The sequence below is a fragment of the Dromiciops gliroides genome, chromosome 4 (genome assembly GCF_019393635.1).
Source record: "Dromiciops gliroides isolate mDroGli1 chromosome 4, mDroGli1.pri, whole genome shotgun sequence".
In the NCBI taxonomy this organism is placed as follows: domain Eukaryota; kingdom Metazoa; phylum Chordata; class Mammalia; order Microbiotheria; family Microbiotheriidae; genus Dromiciops; species Dromiciops gliroides.
In genome coordinates, this window is record NC_057864.1 from 172,793,388 (window position 1) to 172,809,232 (window position 15,845).

Consider the following 15,845-nt stretch of genomic DNA (forward strand, 5'->3'; position numbering starts at 1 on the left):
TCAATTCCTTGTTTAAACAGTTAAGGACTAAGTTATAACTTATTGCTTACTTCAATTGTATGCTATGTGTGTCTCTCAACTAATTCTGATCTTAGTTCTGATGAAATGATAGTTTGAATATATACAGAAAGCTCACTCAGGGATAATACTAACAACAATGAGTTTTTTCTAATCTAGTAAGAAAAATCCCACATTATAAAGGAAGTCTTTCCCAATCCCCTTTAATTCCAGTGCCTTCCTTTCTGTTGATTGTTTCCTATAATTTATACTGTATATCACTTGTTTGTATGTTGTTGTTTATGAGACATCTCCTCTGTTGAACTGTGAATTCCTTTGGAGTAGAGACTGTTTTCTATCTTTCTTTGCATTCCTAGTGCTTAGCACAGTGCCTAGAACATAGTAGGTGCTTAATAAATCTTTACTGACTAATTTTTTGTTTGTTTTTTCTTTTTGTGAGGCAATTGGGGTTAAGTGACTTGCCTAGGGTCACACAGCTAGTAAGTGTCAAGTATCTGAGGCTGTATTTGAACTAAGGACCTCCTGAATCCAGGGCCAGTGCTCTACCCACTATGCCACCTAGCTGCCCCATGACTAATTTTTTACAGACTACTTTGATGCTTACCATGTCCAGAATCTACCAATTATTTTCTTGAGCAGAATGTTCATGCTATAGAGCAGGGGTTTCTGGTTTTTTTGGTCTCATGAACCCCTCTGGAACAGCCTGGGAAAGCATATGGACTCCTCAGAATCATGGGTTTGTTTTTATTTTTAAATTCAAAATTGAGGAAGTGATAAATTTCAGTTAGAGGTCAGTGAAAATAAAGATGTAATTATTTTTCTCATCCAATTTCACAGACCTCCTGAAATCTTGCTAATTAGGTTTTACTTACATTAATACTGAAATTACTTTTTATTCTCAGAATCCACACCAACTAAATGTTAGGGGCACGTGGTGTGGAAGGACAGAATAATAATAATAATAATAATAGATATTTACATAGGACTTCAAAGTTTACAGGATATTTTCCACATATTTTTCATTTAAATCATAGTATATTACATGAAAGGGCTGCCAAAAATTATGTAGTCTAGCCTTTCATCATACAGATAAGGAAATTGAGGCTCAGAGAGTTGAAAGGAATTTAAACAAGGACAGCAACATTGAATGCTAATAAATGCAATTATTAATCATGTCTTCAGAGGGCCTATAGTGAATGAAGTATGTTACTTAGCTCCTGACAGAGATGATGGAAAAAAGGTGCATAAGACACACTTCTGGACAGGTCTGCTGTCTGGATTTATTTTGTTTGACTATATTTGTTTGCTACATTTTTTTTTTCCTTACTCTTGGTTTTTAATTGGATTGGAGGTTGGAACGTTAGCAATAGTGATGCAAAAAAAAAAAAAAAGAGTGCCATTCTAACTCTGTTAATTCAGGAAGACCTGAGTTCAAATCTGGCCTCGACATTTGCTAGCTGTGTGACCCTGGGCAAGTCATTTAACCCTCACTGCCCCCCCCCAAATAATAATAATAATAAAAATTTAAAAACTATAGAAGATAAGGAAGATCAGAAGAAAACACAGAAAGTAACATGAATAATTTGTTATATTTCTTAAAAAGAAGGCAATGTGAAATGGTGATTCAGTTTTATATAGAATCTACTTTTTGTGTTCTGCTATATGCATGGAAATACTCCTTGTTGTTTAAGTTTGGAATTAAAAAAAAAATTAAAAAGTTAAGAGAGGGCAGCTGGTGGTAAAGTGGATAAAGCACCGGCCCTGGATTCAGGAGGACCTGAGTTCAAATCCAGTCTCAGACACTTGACACTTATTAGCTGTGTGAGCCTGGGCAAGTCACTTAACCCTCATTGCCTCACAAAAATTAAAAAAAAAAAGTTAAGGGAGGGGGGCAGCTATGTGGCACAGTGGATAGAGCACCAGCCCTGGATTCAGGAGGACCTGAGTTCAAATCCAGCCTCAGACATTTGACACTTACTAGCTGTGTGACCCTAGGCAAGTCACTTAACCCCAATTGCCTCACCAAAAAAAAAATAAATAAATAAAATTAAAATTAAAAAAAAAAAGTTAAGGGAGAGCTCAATGGATAGGGAAGGGGGAAAGACATATTTGAAAATGATGGGGATATAAAACCAAAAGATGACATGTATAAATCAAACATGCAATACTCCAGAGTACGGCTGAATCAGATAAATATGTAATTTGGAAATATTTAACATAATAAACAAAAATATAACAGAATATTGACAAGGTTAACATACGGTTTCCTAAGTCAATGCGACCATAGGGATCTTTATGCATGGGTTAGTGGTCCCCATTTCTATGTTTGACACCACTGTCTTAAATGATATATTTTCTGTGTCTTCCTGGGCTCTATTTTTCATGGGTAATATCCTGCAGAGTAGTTATGTCTACCACAAGTCCCTTCCTCCTCTCCTCCTTCTTTCCTTTCTTCCTTCTCTCTCTTCCTCTCCCTCTCTCTCTCTGCATCAACCAGTGCACTGCATAAAGCAAGCACCACATTAAGGTGTGTTGAATAAGGGGATGAATAAAATAGAGCCATGGAAGTGTTCAATGACTTTCAAAAGAAAGAAAATTAAAATGTAAAATATGTGGTAGTGCCATCACTATCTTCTTGTTATGAAATTGAATTAAAAACGACAGTGGGCTGGTTCTTAGTATTTTTAGAAAAGCACCTCATTCATCTTCCCTTTAATCCCACCACTGCTGAATGGAAATTTTGACCTGTTTCTTTTCTTACTTGGGTTCTCAATATGAAATAAAAATGATATATCTAGGGACCAGAAATAATCAGTGAATGAGATTGCCAATGACGTCCTACTGTAATTTTTAGATGTATACAAGGAATGTAAGATTTCCAACCCAATAGTGTTTTTCTCCCAGTTAACAGAAGCCACTATAGCCTTAACATAAATGAGAAAAATTCCTTCATAAGCTGGATAGTTTTAAAATTTCAATTCAACTTTAATCATTTTGGAATTCAAGCCTACCTATGAATGCAAAAAGACAAACGGTCATAGATGAAAGTGATGAACTTCTTTGGCAACCAACATAATAATTATAATAAACATGTGCCATTTGATCCTCAAAACAACCCTGGAAAATAAGTGCTACTATTACTCCTATTTTATAGGCAACTGAGGCAAACAGGATTAAGTGACTTGCCCAGGATCACAAGGCTAGTAAGTACCTGAAGCTAGATTTGAAATCAGGTCTTCCTGACTCTGGGACCAATGCTTTATGCATAGTGACACCTACTTACCCTCAAAACTTAGTCAAACTTAGCCTCAATAAAATTTTCTTTCAAGATACAGTAGTAGACATTTCAGTGATAATTATATTCCATTAACGTTTTTGTTCTTGATGTTTTAGCCATGAATACTTTATAAACTATAATAATCCAATATTAGGCAAACATAGTTTTATTTGGATACAGGTAAATAATTTTCTAGCAGATAAATTCTGATTATGTAGGATTTTTCTTATTTGTTTTAATCCTCAGTGCCTATTTCATAAAGGTATTTCTTTTCCCAAGCCAAGTGCCATTGTAAAAATAGTTTTTAAAAGGTAAATCTAACACACCTCACTAAAGTGACAAGCACTGTTTCCACAGCAACCAGATCTTTATTTATAGGAGAATGTTCATTATCTGGTTTCAACATAGTTCATCGATTATTACAGCATCACAGAGAAGATTATGGTCATACATGTTTTAAAATTTGAACTACCCATCTAGAGATATTTCCAACTCAAGTTATAATTTGACTCTGGTCCATTTTGGTCATTTATTCATTGAAAGTAAATAAAAAAGTATACTGTGCCTCTCTGGAAAGTCTATGAAGTCACATTATATACCCCTCCTCGTAGAAGTAGAATTGAAAAACAACAACAGGAAAAAGGAATTAAGTGGGCATTTACTTGTATTAGACACATCCGTGGGGCTGTTGTTTGGAGAAGTAATTGGAGACGGCTCTCTTTTCTTGAATCCGGTTTTTATCTATGAAAGAAAATGAGAAACATGAAATGACATTTTCTAAAGTAGGTCAAAGACCAAGCTAGGAGGACACGTTAACATAAAAAAATATGGTTAAAGAGACTGAAGCAACACTTAAAAATATGGGCCAAACCCCTAATATTTGGGCATGTTCGTCTTCAGATAAATAGCTATACAATTAAAGAAATTCAGAATTAAAGGTAACAATTACTTTGAATCCTACTGTGTCCAAGGCCAACAAAATAGAAGGCTTTATGCTGCTGCTTTCAAAGAGTAACAGAACCCAATATAAAAAAAAAAAATGCCAGGGGCTATAGAAGCTAGGAAATTTCATGTGCTATGTCTGAACAGCATGGACCTATGGCTGGCTTTACTTTTGAAAATCCTCATCCCTGTTATCTAAAAGCCTACCTGTATTTCTTTCTTTCTTTTTTTAATCTTTGTAGTGAACATAGGTTTCAAGTACAAATACTTCTCTTTGTTCCTTTCAGCTGTCAGAGCTCTGTGGTAGGGAACTCTTGATATGCGGGTTTGATCTGAAATTCTATCTTTCTGCTGAAATCTAATTTTGCAGAACCATATTCAAGGAAATAAGGTCTATACAGAAGAGAGCAATGACCAGACAGACACTGGGGAGTAGCCTTGGTATACAGCAAAGAAGCCAAGGAATCAAAAGGGAGACTTGCCTGAGGTCATTTAAGGCATCAAAAGAGATGATGATAAATCGAATCACAATGGGAGTTGCCAGAAACTAATGTGATCTCTTGGCTATGTGCTGATATGCACTGCCATTGGGTCACATAGATGCTGCCTCAAAAAAATCACAGGGGTTCAGCCCACGTTATGTTGACAATGCAATGGTTTGATGACCTCAATGATGTGGTTATTCCCTCCAGTAAAACAGATACCAACCCATATGTGTCCTTGAATTCTTTTTTGTTCGTGTGTTTTCTTGGATCTTCCAAAGATGATTCACCCAAAATATTGAAGGGGTTCCTCAAGGTCTTTTCATATTTTGAAAATACCAATGGAGAATTTGCAAGTGTTTCTGGAACACCACCCCTATCATTCCCCCTACCGCCAAGTCCTCAGTGCCTTCCCTTCAAGACTACCTCACATTTATGCGGTATACATCTTGTATATATAATTGTTTGCATGTTGTCACACTTAGAATATAAGGTCCATGAAGGAAGGGACTATATTTTTGCTGTTCTTTGTATTCCCAGAATTAACCACAGTGCCCTGGTTACATAAGCTCTTTTTTTCCCTCCTTCCTTCCTTCTTCCCTTCCTTCTGGGGAAATGAGGGTTAAGTGACTTGTCCAGGGTCACACTGCTAGTAAGTGTCAAGTGTCTGAGGCTAGATTTGAACTCAGGTCCTCCTGAATCTAGGGCTGGTGCTTTATCTACTGTGCCACCCAGCTGCCCCTGATAAGCTCTTAATAAATGCTTGTTGACTTAACTTGATAAAGCTGAATCTTTAGAGGGAAACATACATAGAAACACAGAAAGAATTTGTGAATTGTATGCATGAATTTATAAATAAAAACTCTTACCTGATTTTTTTTCAAAGACATTACGGTGGTATCTACAGGGTTGGGAGTAGATGACATCTTTTGATCAGAGTTCTCATGATGAGAAAGGATATTAAAAGATGGTGAAACCTGGGCCTCACATCCTCCTGAAGTTGGCAAGAGGGATGAGCGCTGTGTGGTTTCTTGCTGACTCGAGCTAAGTTTTTGTCTTATGAACCCTATCTCCCAAGCAGATTCTGATCTAGAATTAAAGAGAAATCATTTTAAGAATGTAAATAAGACTTTTTAGCTATTTGAAAAATAAAGCAATGTATTCTACTGCAGAAATGTCAAACACATGGCTTATGGCCCAAACCATACTAAAATGTAATTGGAAAATATTTAACAAAAGAAATAAAAATCAAACAGAATATCAATGATGTTAATATGTGGTTTTTAAAGTAAATATGTAGTCTTCAGAGATCTCAGTGTACAGTTCAGTGGTCCCATTTCTATCTAGTTTTGATACAACTGTTCTATTATATTAGAGATTCTTACAGTGTGAAGTATTTGACTAAACATTTACAATTATTGTTTTTAACAGACATATTAAGCAGCCTATATTATCTTTTAGAGTTAAGACAGTTACCTTAATTTTGCTCTAGTAATTATGCTTTTAGCTTCTTCAAATGAAACACCAATCATTGATTCCTTATTTATGGACACAAGCTGATCTCCTGGCTTTAGTCTTCCATCCTAGCAAAAAAAACCCACTTTTATAAGTTTATTAAAAATTTTTTTAACAGAACATGACTAAATGCAAATAATAATAGTGGCAGCAATAATAATAACAACAACAACAAATATGTTGTACAAATAGCAAATGTATAAAGTCTAGATAAAGGATTTTATTTTTATGATTTCTATTAAGTTGAAGTTTGGTTTCAGATGTAAGTAACATTGTTTCACTTTTACTTTAAAAGCTTTAAATGATTCTTCTTAGATTAAATCAATGGCAATATGTATGTAGAAATATGTCTCTACGTATATTTTTCAAATGGTTTTCCATTAAAAAATTCACCTTAAGTTTTTACTTACATTCGATAATTCTTTTCCTTCCAAAATAATGTTTTAGGTTCAGTTCTCATTCAGGAAGAATTCTTTAAAAAATTTCACTGAAAATTTGTCTCTGAGCAAAGAAAAGTCACCTTTCTACTTCGGGCTGTGATTCTACTTGGGGCAGTGACCATAATTTTTGAAGTGGAATCTCTAAAATGTAATTTAAAAAACCAAACAAACACTAAAAAACCCTGCTGTTCTGCAGGGTCAAAATCATCCTGTAGTTTTTGACTAGGTCAACACATTAATGATGGTGAATTCTAAAATATGGGGACTTTCATTATAGGGATTTGCTCCAATCATGCAGATTGCATTCCATATGACTTCCTACTCTTTGAGAGTCACCTGAGATTCAGGGAGGATAAGTGTTTTGTCCATGGTAACAGCTACTGCAGGAGATGGGATCTGAACTCTACTATCTGCCTCCTTCCCCCCTCTGCTTTTTGTTTTGTTTTGTTTTTTAAAAAAAACTACATATGACAATTAAATTGAGTTGTATAAAACAGTGTCCCCAAAGTCTTAGAGCAGTTTTAAGCTTTAAGAGTTTAATAGCTGTTAAATAATGAGGATGGTGGTGATGACAACGATGATGACAACAACAATGACAATGACGATAACGTTAATAGCCTAAAAACCACACTAAGACTTTAGGCACACTCTCTATATTTAATGAGGGTGAAAATGGAATTATGTCTAAAGAAAAGCTGTTAATCCCGCCTAAGCTCTCTTTTGATATCTCATTATGGCATGAAGCTGACTCTAGGTTCTGAAAGACTGTGGGAATGGAAAGTTAAGGTGTGGCAGATGCTACAAAGAAGACAAGGCTATAAGTTTGAGCTTGGTGATATAATGTCAGTTGATAAAGGACTAGTCAAAGCTATACTTTCAGACTGACCACAAAAATGATACTTTTTCCCCAAAGAAGAACCACTTTAAAAGATTGTCTACTAAGTTTTAGATGGGTTTCAATACAGTTGGTGGAGTGACCACTTTGAGAAATTCATAGGCCTTTAAAGTATTAAGTATATACTGGCAAATCTGTGGATATTTTGCTGTCCATCAAAATAAGTAGTGGATTTGTCATATGACTATTGTTAAAAAAAAAAAAGTCCAAATTACTAAGGTACTTTGATGGACTTGTGATCCCAATGATGAATTGTAACACCAGCTTCAATAGCTTCTCCCACAGACTAATACTGTATCTTTAAGAGGCTTTGGAAAATTCCACAAAGACAGCAACATGGAAGATCATAGAGGAGCCAAGCTTTCCAAAAGACATTCCAGCAAATATGAGAAAATGACTCCAGAAAGATTAATGATAAAGAAATCAGAAAAGACTCAGAAGCATCATCATTCATTTCAGAAATGCACAAAAATCATGGCCAGAAGAGAGCTAGAGGCTGATAGAGTGGGTCAAGGAATCATAGTGGCCACATAGTTCAATCCATATCCAGAAATGAATCACTACTCTGTCACTCCCACAACACAGTAACCAAAACTCTACTGGAAGATATCCATTAAAGGGGAAGCTACCACCCATAAGGCAGTCCATTCTAATTTTGGATAGCTCTATCACTGTTTGGATAGCCCTTCTGTTTGTAACTTCTACCCCCTGCTCCTGGTTCTAAGGGTAACAAGGGTAAGTCTACATTTAAACACTGGTATCACATCTCTCCTGACTGTCCTATTCTCCAGGCTAACCATTTATGGTTCCTGTCACTCACAGGACTTTTAACCTGGATTCTATGAACTTAGCTTCTTTTTCTTACTATTTTATGAACGATGTTTCAATATAATATAATTCAATATAATTGATTACCTTTGTAATCCTGTGTATTTTATATGTTTAAGAAGATTACTCTGCGTTCACAGGTTTTACATACTGCCAGAGGGGTCTGCGACACAAATAAGATTAAGAACCAACCCCTACTTGATGTAACCATTCTCATATGATTGGCCCAGTGTTCTTCATCAACTTGGCTATCATCCTTTGGACAATCTTCTATTACCAATGTCCTTCCTAAAGTTTGACACAATGAACTCAACATAATACACCTCTTCTAAGAGGGTCAGAAGACTATGACCTTCTAATTCCTAAAAGCTATGCCTTACTTGTTCTTGTTGTTTGTTGTTCAGTTATGTCTCCATTTAGGGTTTTCTTGGCAGAGATACTGGAGTGGTTTGCCATTTCCTTCTCCAGCTCATTTTACAGATGAGGAAACTAAGGCAAATAGGCTTGAGTGAATTGCCCAGGGTCACTCAGCTAGTGTCTGAGGCTGGATTGAACTCAGGTCTTCCTGACTCCAGGCCCAACACTGCACCACCTACTTGTATTCCTGAGTCCAAAATTGCTTTAGCTTTTTTGGGCTACTGCCACACTGCTAATTTATATTGAGCCTGCAGTCCCCTAAAATCTCCTCTTCTTTTTAGAACAAACTGCTTTATAACAATGCCTCCTTCTCATCTGGAGCTGGCGAAACTGATTTTGGGGATCCAAATTTAAGACTATATTTTATCCCTACGGAATTTCATTCAATTAGATTCAACCCAATGCACTAACCTGTCAAGATCCTTTTAGCTCTTGACTCTGCTGAGCAGTGTGTTAGCTATCTCTCCAAGCTTTGTGTCATTGGAAAATCAGATAAGCTTGCAGTCTATTAATTTATTCAAGTCATTGAAAAAAATATTAAACTGCATATGGCTAAGCATAGATCCTGGGGGGATTCCATTAGATACTTCCCGCCCAGTTGACATTGAACCAAGATTATTATCAGAGTGTAAACTAGTTCCTAATCTGTATTGTTTTAGTCCACAGAATTCTTTTCTACAAGAATAGTATAAAATACTCATCAAATGCTTAATTCAAAAGCAAAAAAACAAACGAAAACAAGCTAGAAGGATAGAGTACACACCAACCACAATAATATGAGTGAGATGAATAGACAAATGTGAAAATAAGACTAGACAGAGAATCTTGATGAGGACTAACAGGAACTGACTAAAAAACTTTTTTTGCATTATTAATTTCAATGTAAATAATTATTAATCAGAACTAAGTACTTGTAGTGATATTTTATGTTGTTTCTATTAAAACATTTATTTTTAAATGATTAATACAAATATAGAAACACATGAGAGGAACTGGGGCATATTTTTGTTATTTAGTTATTTCAGTTGTCTTTGCCATTTCCTTCTCATTTTACAGATGAGGAAGCTGAGGCAGACAGGTTTAAGTGACTTGCCCAGGGTCACACAGCTAGGACGTATCTGAGGCTGGACTGGAACTCAGGTCTTCCTGACTCCAGGCCCAGTTGCTCTATCCACTGTGCCACCTACCTTCTCTAGTGAAATAAAGTGGATGGATATTTGGCCTAAGAGTCAGGGAGACATTGGCTCAAGTCTTGATTATGATACATAATAACCTCTGTGTTCTAGGCACTCTCTAAAACTATGAATTGCAGCTCAGTTTCTGTATATACAATGGTAGAGGGTGTGTGTACATGTATATATTCTGCTGTATTCCTGAGTATCTACAAGATATAGAAGTAAATCAGCAATAGGCCATAGTAGATAGAATGCCATCCTCAGACTTAGGAAGATCTCCATGCCCTGCTTCCCTTTCACATCCTGGCCATGTAATTATGCTAAGTCACTTCATCTCTCAGTGGTCCAGGCAACACTTTAAGACCACCGGATGAAAGATATTCACCAATCTGCATTAGGAGATGGTGTATCTTCATAAAGAGTTCCTCACACCAATGAAATCACTGGTCCAGATTAAAGCAAGAAAAGCAAAAAAAGAAAAACAATATAAATTGAAGTCATCTGAGAATATGCCTATTCGTGAAATGCTAATCTTGACAGCAATCAATCAATCAATCAATCAACATTTACTAAGTTCCTAATTTGTGCCAGGCACTGTGCTAAATACTAGGGATATAAAAAGAAGCAAAAGTCACCCTCAAGGTGCTTATAGTCTAATGGAAGAGACAGCATGAAGACATATACAGCAATATATAGGATAAATAAGAAATAATTAAGAGGGAAAGCACTGAAATTAAGAGGGGTTAGGAAAAATTTGCTATAGAAAACAGAATTCTTGTTGGGACTTAAAGGTCGAGTATAACAGGAAGAGAATTCAAGGCATGGGGGATAGCCAATAGCCAGAGAAAATTCCTGGAGCCAAGAAATAGTGCGTCTTGTTTGGGGAACAGCAAGGACGTTGGTGGTAATGGATCGAAGAATACAGATCAGAGAGGAAGATGTAAGAAGACTAGAAAAGGGGGCAGGCAGCTAGGTGGCGCAGTGGACAAAGCACCGGTCCTGGAGTCAGGAGGACCTGAGTTCAAATCCAGCGTCAGACACTTGACACTTACTAGCTTTGTGACCCTGGGCAAGTCACTTAACCCCAACTGCCCCCCCCACAAGACTGGAAAGGTAGGAGGGGGCTAAATTATGAAGGGTTTTAAAAGTCAAACAAAACATTTTGTAGAGTTTATTGAGTAGGGTGCTGGCACAGCCAGACCTGCGCTACAGGAAAATCACTCTGTTGGCTGAATGGAGGATGGATAACAACAGCATTAATAGCGAGCATTCATACAGCCCCCACTACGTGCCAGGCACTGTGATAAGTGCTTTACAAATATATTACCTCATCTGAACCTCAAACCAACCCTGAGAGGCAAGTGCTATTATTACCCCCATTTTACAGTTGAAGAAAGTGAAGCAACCAGGGGTCAAGTGACTTGCCCAGAGTTACAGTTAGTAAGTGTCTGAGGCAAGATTTGAATTCAGGTCTACCCTGACTCCAAGCCTAGTGCTCTATCCACTGTGCCACCTAGATGCCCCCATTGACTGGAATGGGGAAAGACTTGAGGCAGGCTAACCTACCAGCAGCTGGCTATTACAATAGTCCAGGTGTGGGGTGATGAAGGTCTCATTATCCTAAAGAGATGAGGAAGAGTAAGGAGTCAAAGATGATGCTTAGGTTGTGATTCTGAGGGACTAGGAAAATGGTGTTGCCCTTGACAGTAATAGGGCTGGTAGGCAGTGGAAAGGGTTGGAGTAGGGGTGACAGGAAGGATTTAGGGGGGGAAGATAAATTCTGTTCTGTACATGTTCAGCTTAAGGTATTTATTGGATATCCAGTTCAAGATATTTGAAAGGCAGCTGGAGATGCAAGATTAGAGGTGGGCAGAGAGATTCAGGGAGAACAGGTGGATTTGAGAGTCATCAGCATAGAGATGGCAATTAAATCCACAGGAGATGATGAGATCACCAAGTTGTTGTTAGTCCTTCCTTTTCAAAGAGGACCAATGACATCATAGGGTAATGTCTTAACTTGTGTATGAATTGGATTTGAGTGAGGCAGAATTGCACAAAGTCACCAACCTCACTCTCTCTTTCAGAGTTACTTAAGTCCAGTGAAAAGACAAAAGTCAAGATGACAGGTGATGCCTCAAGATGCAATGGATGTGACCTAGGAGTCTTCCATGTCTGACCAAGTTCTAAGTGCTTCACAACACTGTGTTCCTGGCCACTGGAACAAATTGTTCTCATCCGCCCATTCTGTCAGGGGGAAGTCTTCATATGCTTGGTGTAGACATCCTCCTCACTCACAAATGGGTTTGAGGCCTGTCAGTTGCCCTCAACCTGGTTTTTAGTCCATCCATCAAGATAACTTATCAGGGTATGGTTGCTGTACATGCTACAGCTTCTTAGAGAGGTGAAGGTAGACACCAAAGGTGGATGAGCAACCCTGAAAAAGGGCCCAGCAAGCCCTCAGAGCAGAGGTGCTAGTCCTCCCTGAACACCCCATACACCCCAAAGATCACCAAGTGAAGTAATACAGGAGAAGAGCAGAGGACGCAGGACAGAATCCTACAGGATACCTTTGGTTAGAGGAAGTGATTTGGATGAGGATCCATAAAAGGAGACAAAGAAGGAGCATCGAGATAAATAAAAGAAAAACCAGGAGAGAGTGGTTTCCATAAATAATCACCGGTCATTTAGATTGGTATGCATCTGCAATGGAAAGCTTTCTCAATACAGGTTGTAACAAATACATTAAAAATGAGGCAGAGTAGTCTAATGAAGCCTATTTCAACATTCATTCATCCATTCAGGAAACATTTCTTGTTAAATGCCCACCAGGAACAAGTCTTTAAATTTAGATTCCTGAGGACATCAAGACAAAAAAGGACACAATCCCTGCCTTACAACCTACATAATACATAATATACCATAGTAAGTATAACTGAAAATAGAAGATCCAGACAACAAAATCAGAGGCTGAAGAGATCACTTTCATTGGGGAGGGATTAAGGAATGACCAATCTGATTAAAATTATTGCATAGCATGGAATCACCACACAAATACATTCGACCAGTTTTCAAAACTCTACTCTACTGTTTTAAAATTCACTATGTGCTAATTTTAAAAGTGTCTTTATGAAAATAATTTGTTTCTAAACTTTTTACCCAATGAAAGTGTTTTAAAACTTTAAATTAAATAAACCCACTTTAAAATTAATTGAATTTAAAAATATGGCGATATTTAATGTATTATTAATTTAATTACAATTTAATTAATTTTTAAGATAATTAATTTAAATACCAATTATAATGCTGTAAGCCCCAAATCAAGGTGGTTCTTTAACTTCTGTATTTTGGAATGAGCTTAGTTCTACTTAGAATTTTCTTAGTTAAGATCAACAACATGTACCCATTTACATAATGAATTTCTGCACATGGACCTCTGTGCGTGCTTGTATTTGTGCATGAAGACATACAGGGATAGTTTTTTTTTAAATGCATGAGAACTGCATCAAGCAATGTTCCCTGTGAACTAGCCCTCCTACACAACAACTGTACCATGGTATATCAACTGACTTCAAAATAATGCCCCTGAAGTACAGTAATATCTTAAAAGAGCCTGCTGAATCAATTTAAGAAAGGTTAAACAATAATTTCCTCATAGGATCTTAGAATTGATAAAGCTTCTAGGGGTAAACTAGTAATTACCTCTCATATGACAGGTGAAAGAAAAAAAAGTGAAATAGAAAAGGCCCAAGAAGATTAAGTGATTTCTCACTTAATTTGTCAACTATATAACTTTTTCATATAGCTATTGATAACCTAAATTTCTTCCTTTGAAAACTGCCTGTTCATATCTTTTAACCATTTATCAACTGGGGAATGGCACTTATTCTTATAAATTTGAACCAGTTCCCTACATCCTAGAAATTACTACAGAAATATGCTAAAAAGATTCTCCCCTTCTTCCCTGAATTACCTCCTTCCTTTCAAATTTTGGCTGCATTGCTTTTGTTTACATAAGAAACTTTTAAAAATTTTACATAATCAAAATTGTCCATTTTATCTTCTGTGATCATCTCTAACCCTTGTTTGGTCCATACTGTTCTATCTATAAATCTAAATGGTAATTTCTTCTTTGCTTCTCTAATCTGTTTATGATATCACCCTTTATATTTAAGTCATATACATATCATGTGTACATAAAGGTGAAATGTTGGTTTATATCTAATTTCTGACAGACTACTTTCTAATTTTCCCTGTAGTTTTACCCCTATAGCTAAAGTCTTTTACTAACCCTAGCATACTGTTTATTTGCTTCTCTATTTTGTAACTCATCTGTTCCACTAATCAAACTCTATTTCTTAGCCAGCAAAAATATTTTTGATGATTACTGCTTTGTATTATAGATTGAGATCTGGTATTGCTGGGTCTCCTTCCTTTCCAGTTCTTTTTCATTAATTTCCTTGAGATGCTTGACCATTTGTTTCTCCAGATGAATTTCATTATTATTTTTTCTAGCTCTATAAAGTAATCCTTTGGTTCAAATGGCACTGAATAAGTAAATTAATTTAGGTAGAATTGTTTTTATTAAGTTGGCCAGCCTATCTACCAGCAATTAATATTTTTGTGATTATTTAAGTTTGTCTTTATTTCTGTAGAGTTCCTTTTAGTTGTATTCATACAGAATCTGTATGTGTCTTGGCAAGTAGATTCCCAAGTATTTATGTATTCTGTAGTTACATTAAATGGAATTTCTTTTTCTATCTCTTCCTAGTAGATTTTGTACATCCAAAAACGCTGGTAACTTATGTGAAATTATTTTATAACTAGCAACTTGGCTGAAATTATTATTTTAATTAAATTTTAGTTGATTTTTCTAGGGTTCTTTCAGTAAACCACATCTGCAAAATGTAAACATTTTATTTCCTTTTCATTAATCCTTATTCCCTTGATTTCTTTTTCTTTTCTTATTGATATACTTTTAGAGTACTATATGAAATAGTGGGGATAATGGACATCTTCCTTTACCCTAATCATATTGGAAAAATCTTGGGTGTTTTGGTCAAATTTGATCATCCTTTCGCAGTCATCATCCAATCTGACATCTCTGCAGCATTTGGCACTGGTGACAAGTCTTTCCTCCTGGGCACTCTCTTTTCTGGATTTTCATGACACTGCTCTACTGATTCTCCTCCTACTTGGCTAAAAATTCCCCAATATCCTTTGCTAATTCGTCATCCATATCAGTCCAAGGCTCTGTCCTAGGCCCTCTTCTTTTATATGTTTTTCTTTTGTTGATTTCATCAACTCCCTAAGGGAAGATATTTAGTGTCAAGACCATTCAATTAAATTCATCAAATACTTACTGAGTGCCTACCATTAATTCTGAAGTTCCACCTACACAAGTGCTCACTCATATAACAAACAGCAAACTACTTTGTAATGTTGCCAATGTAATAAATAGTGGTTCCCAACCTGTGGGTCAAAGATCCCCTTGGGTTGCCTTGAAGAGTTATTGCAAAGGATCCAAGAATCTATATGCACGTCAAGCATTGCCATTTTGATCTTTATGTAGCTTCAACAAAAAAAATATGGCACAAATCACCACTGATTATGCCCATGGCTTTATATTATTGACGTTTCATTTGTCTATAAGATGAAAAATTTGTTTTTAGTTTCTGAGAATGAAATAGGACCTTTCCTACTTTTGTGAATAAAAATATTAATGCATAAAATGGTACATGTGTTATGCTTTTTCAATTATAAATACATAAAATTTATTGAGAGTTTTTACTAAATACTTGGTAGCTTTCTGTAACCTTTAATCAAAGGCTGGATGACCACTTGTCATCTAAGTTATAG

General features: G+C 36.2%; 1 protein-coding gene across 6 annotated transcripts in view; it reads right to left on the minus strand.

The window, feature by feature from the left end:
* STXBP4 (syntaxin binding protein 4) overlaps window positions 1-15,845 on the minus strand; it is a 240,921-nt gene that overhangs the window by 189,548 nt on the left and 35,528 nt on the right. For all 6 annotated transcript variants that reach the window (XM_044004740.1, XM_044004739.1, XM_044004738.1 and 3 more), the window contains 3 exons: window positions 6,196-6,302; window positions 5,589-5,808; window positions 3,958-4,036 (listed from right to left, as the gene is read on the minus strand). In XM_044004740.1, the coding sequence (XP_043860675.1) occupies window positions 3,958-4,036; window positions 5,589-5,808; window positions 6,196-6,302 (406 nt within the window). The remainder of the gene's footprint in view (window positions 1-3,957; window positions 4,037-5,588; window positions 5,809-6,195; window positions 6,303-15,845) is intronic.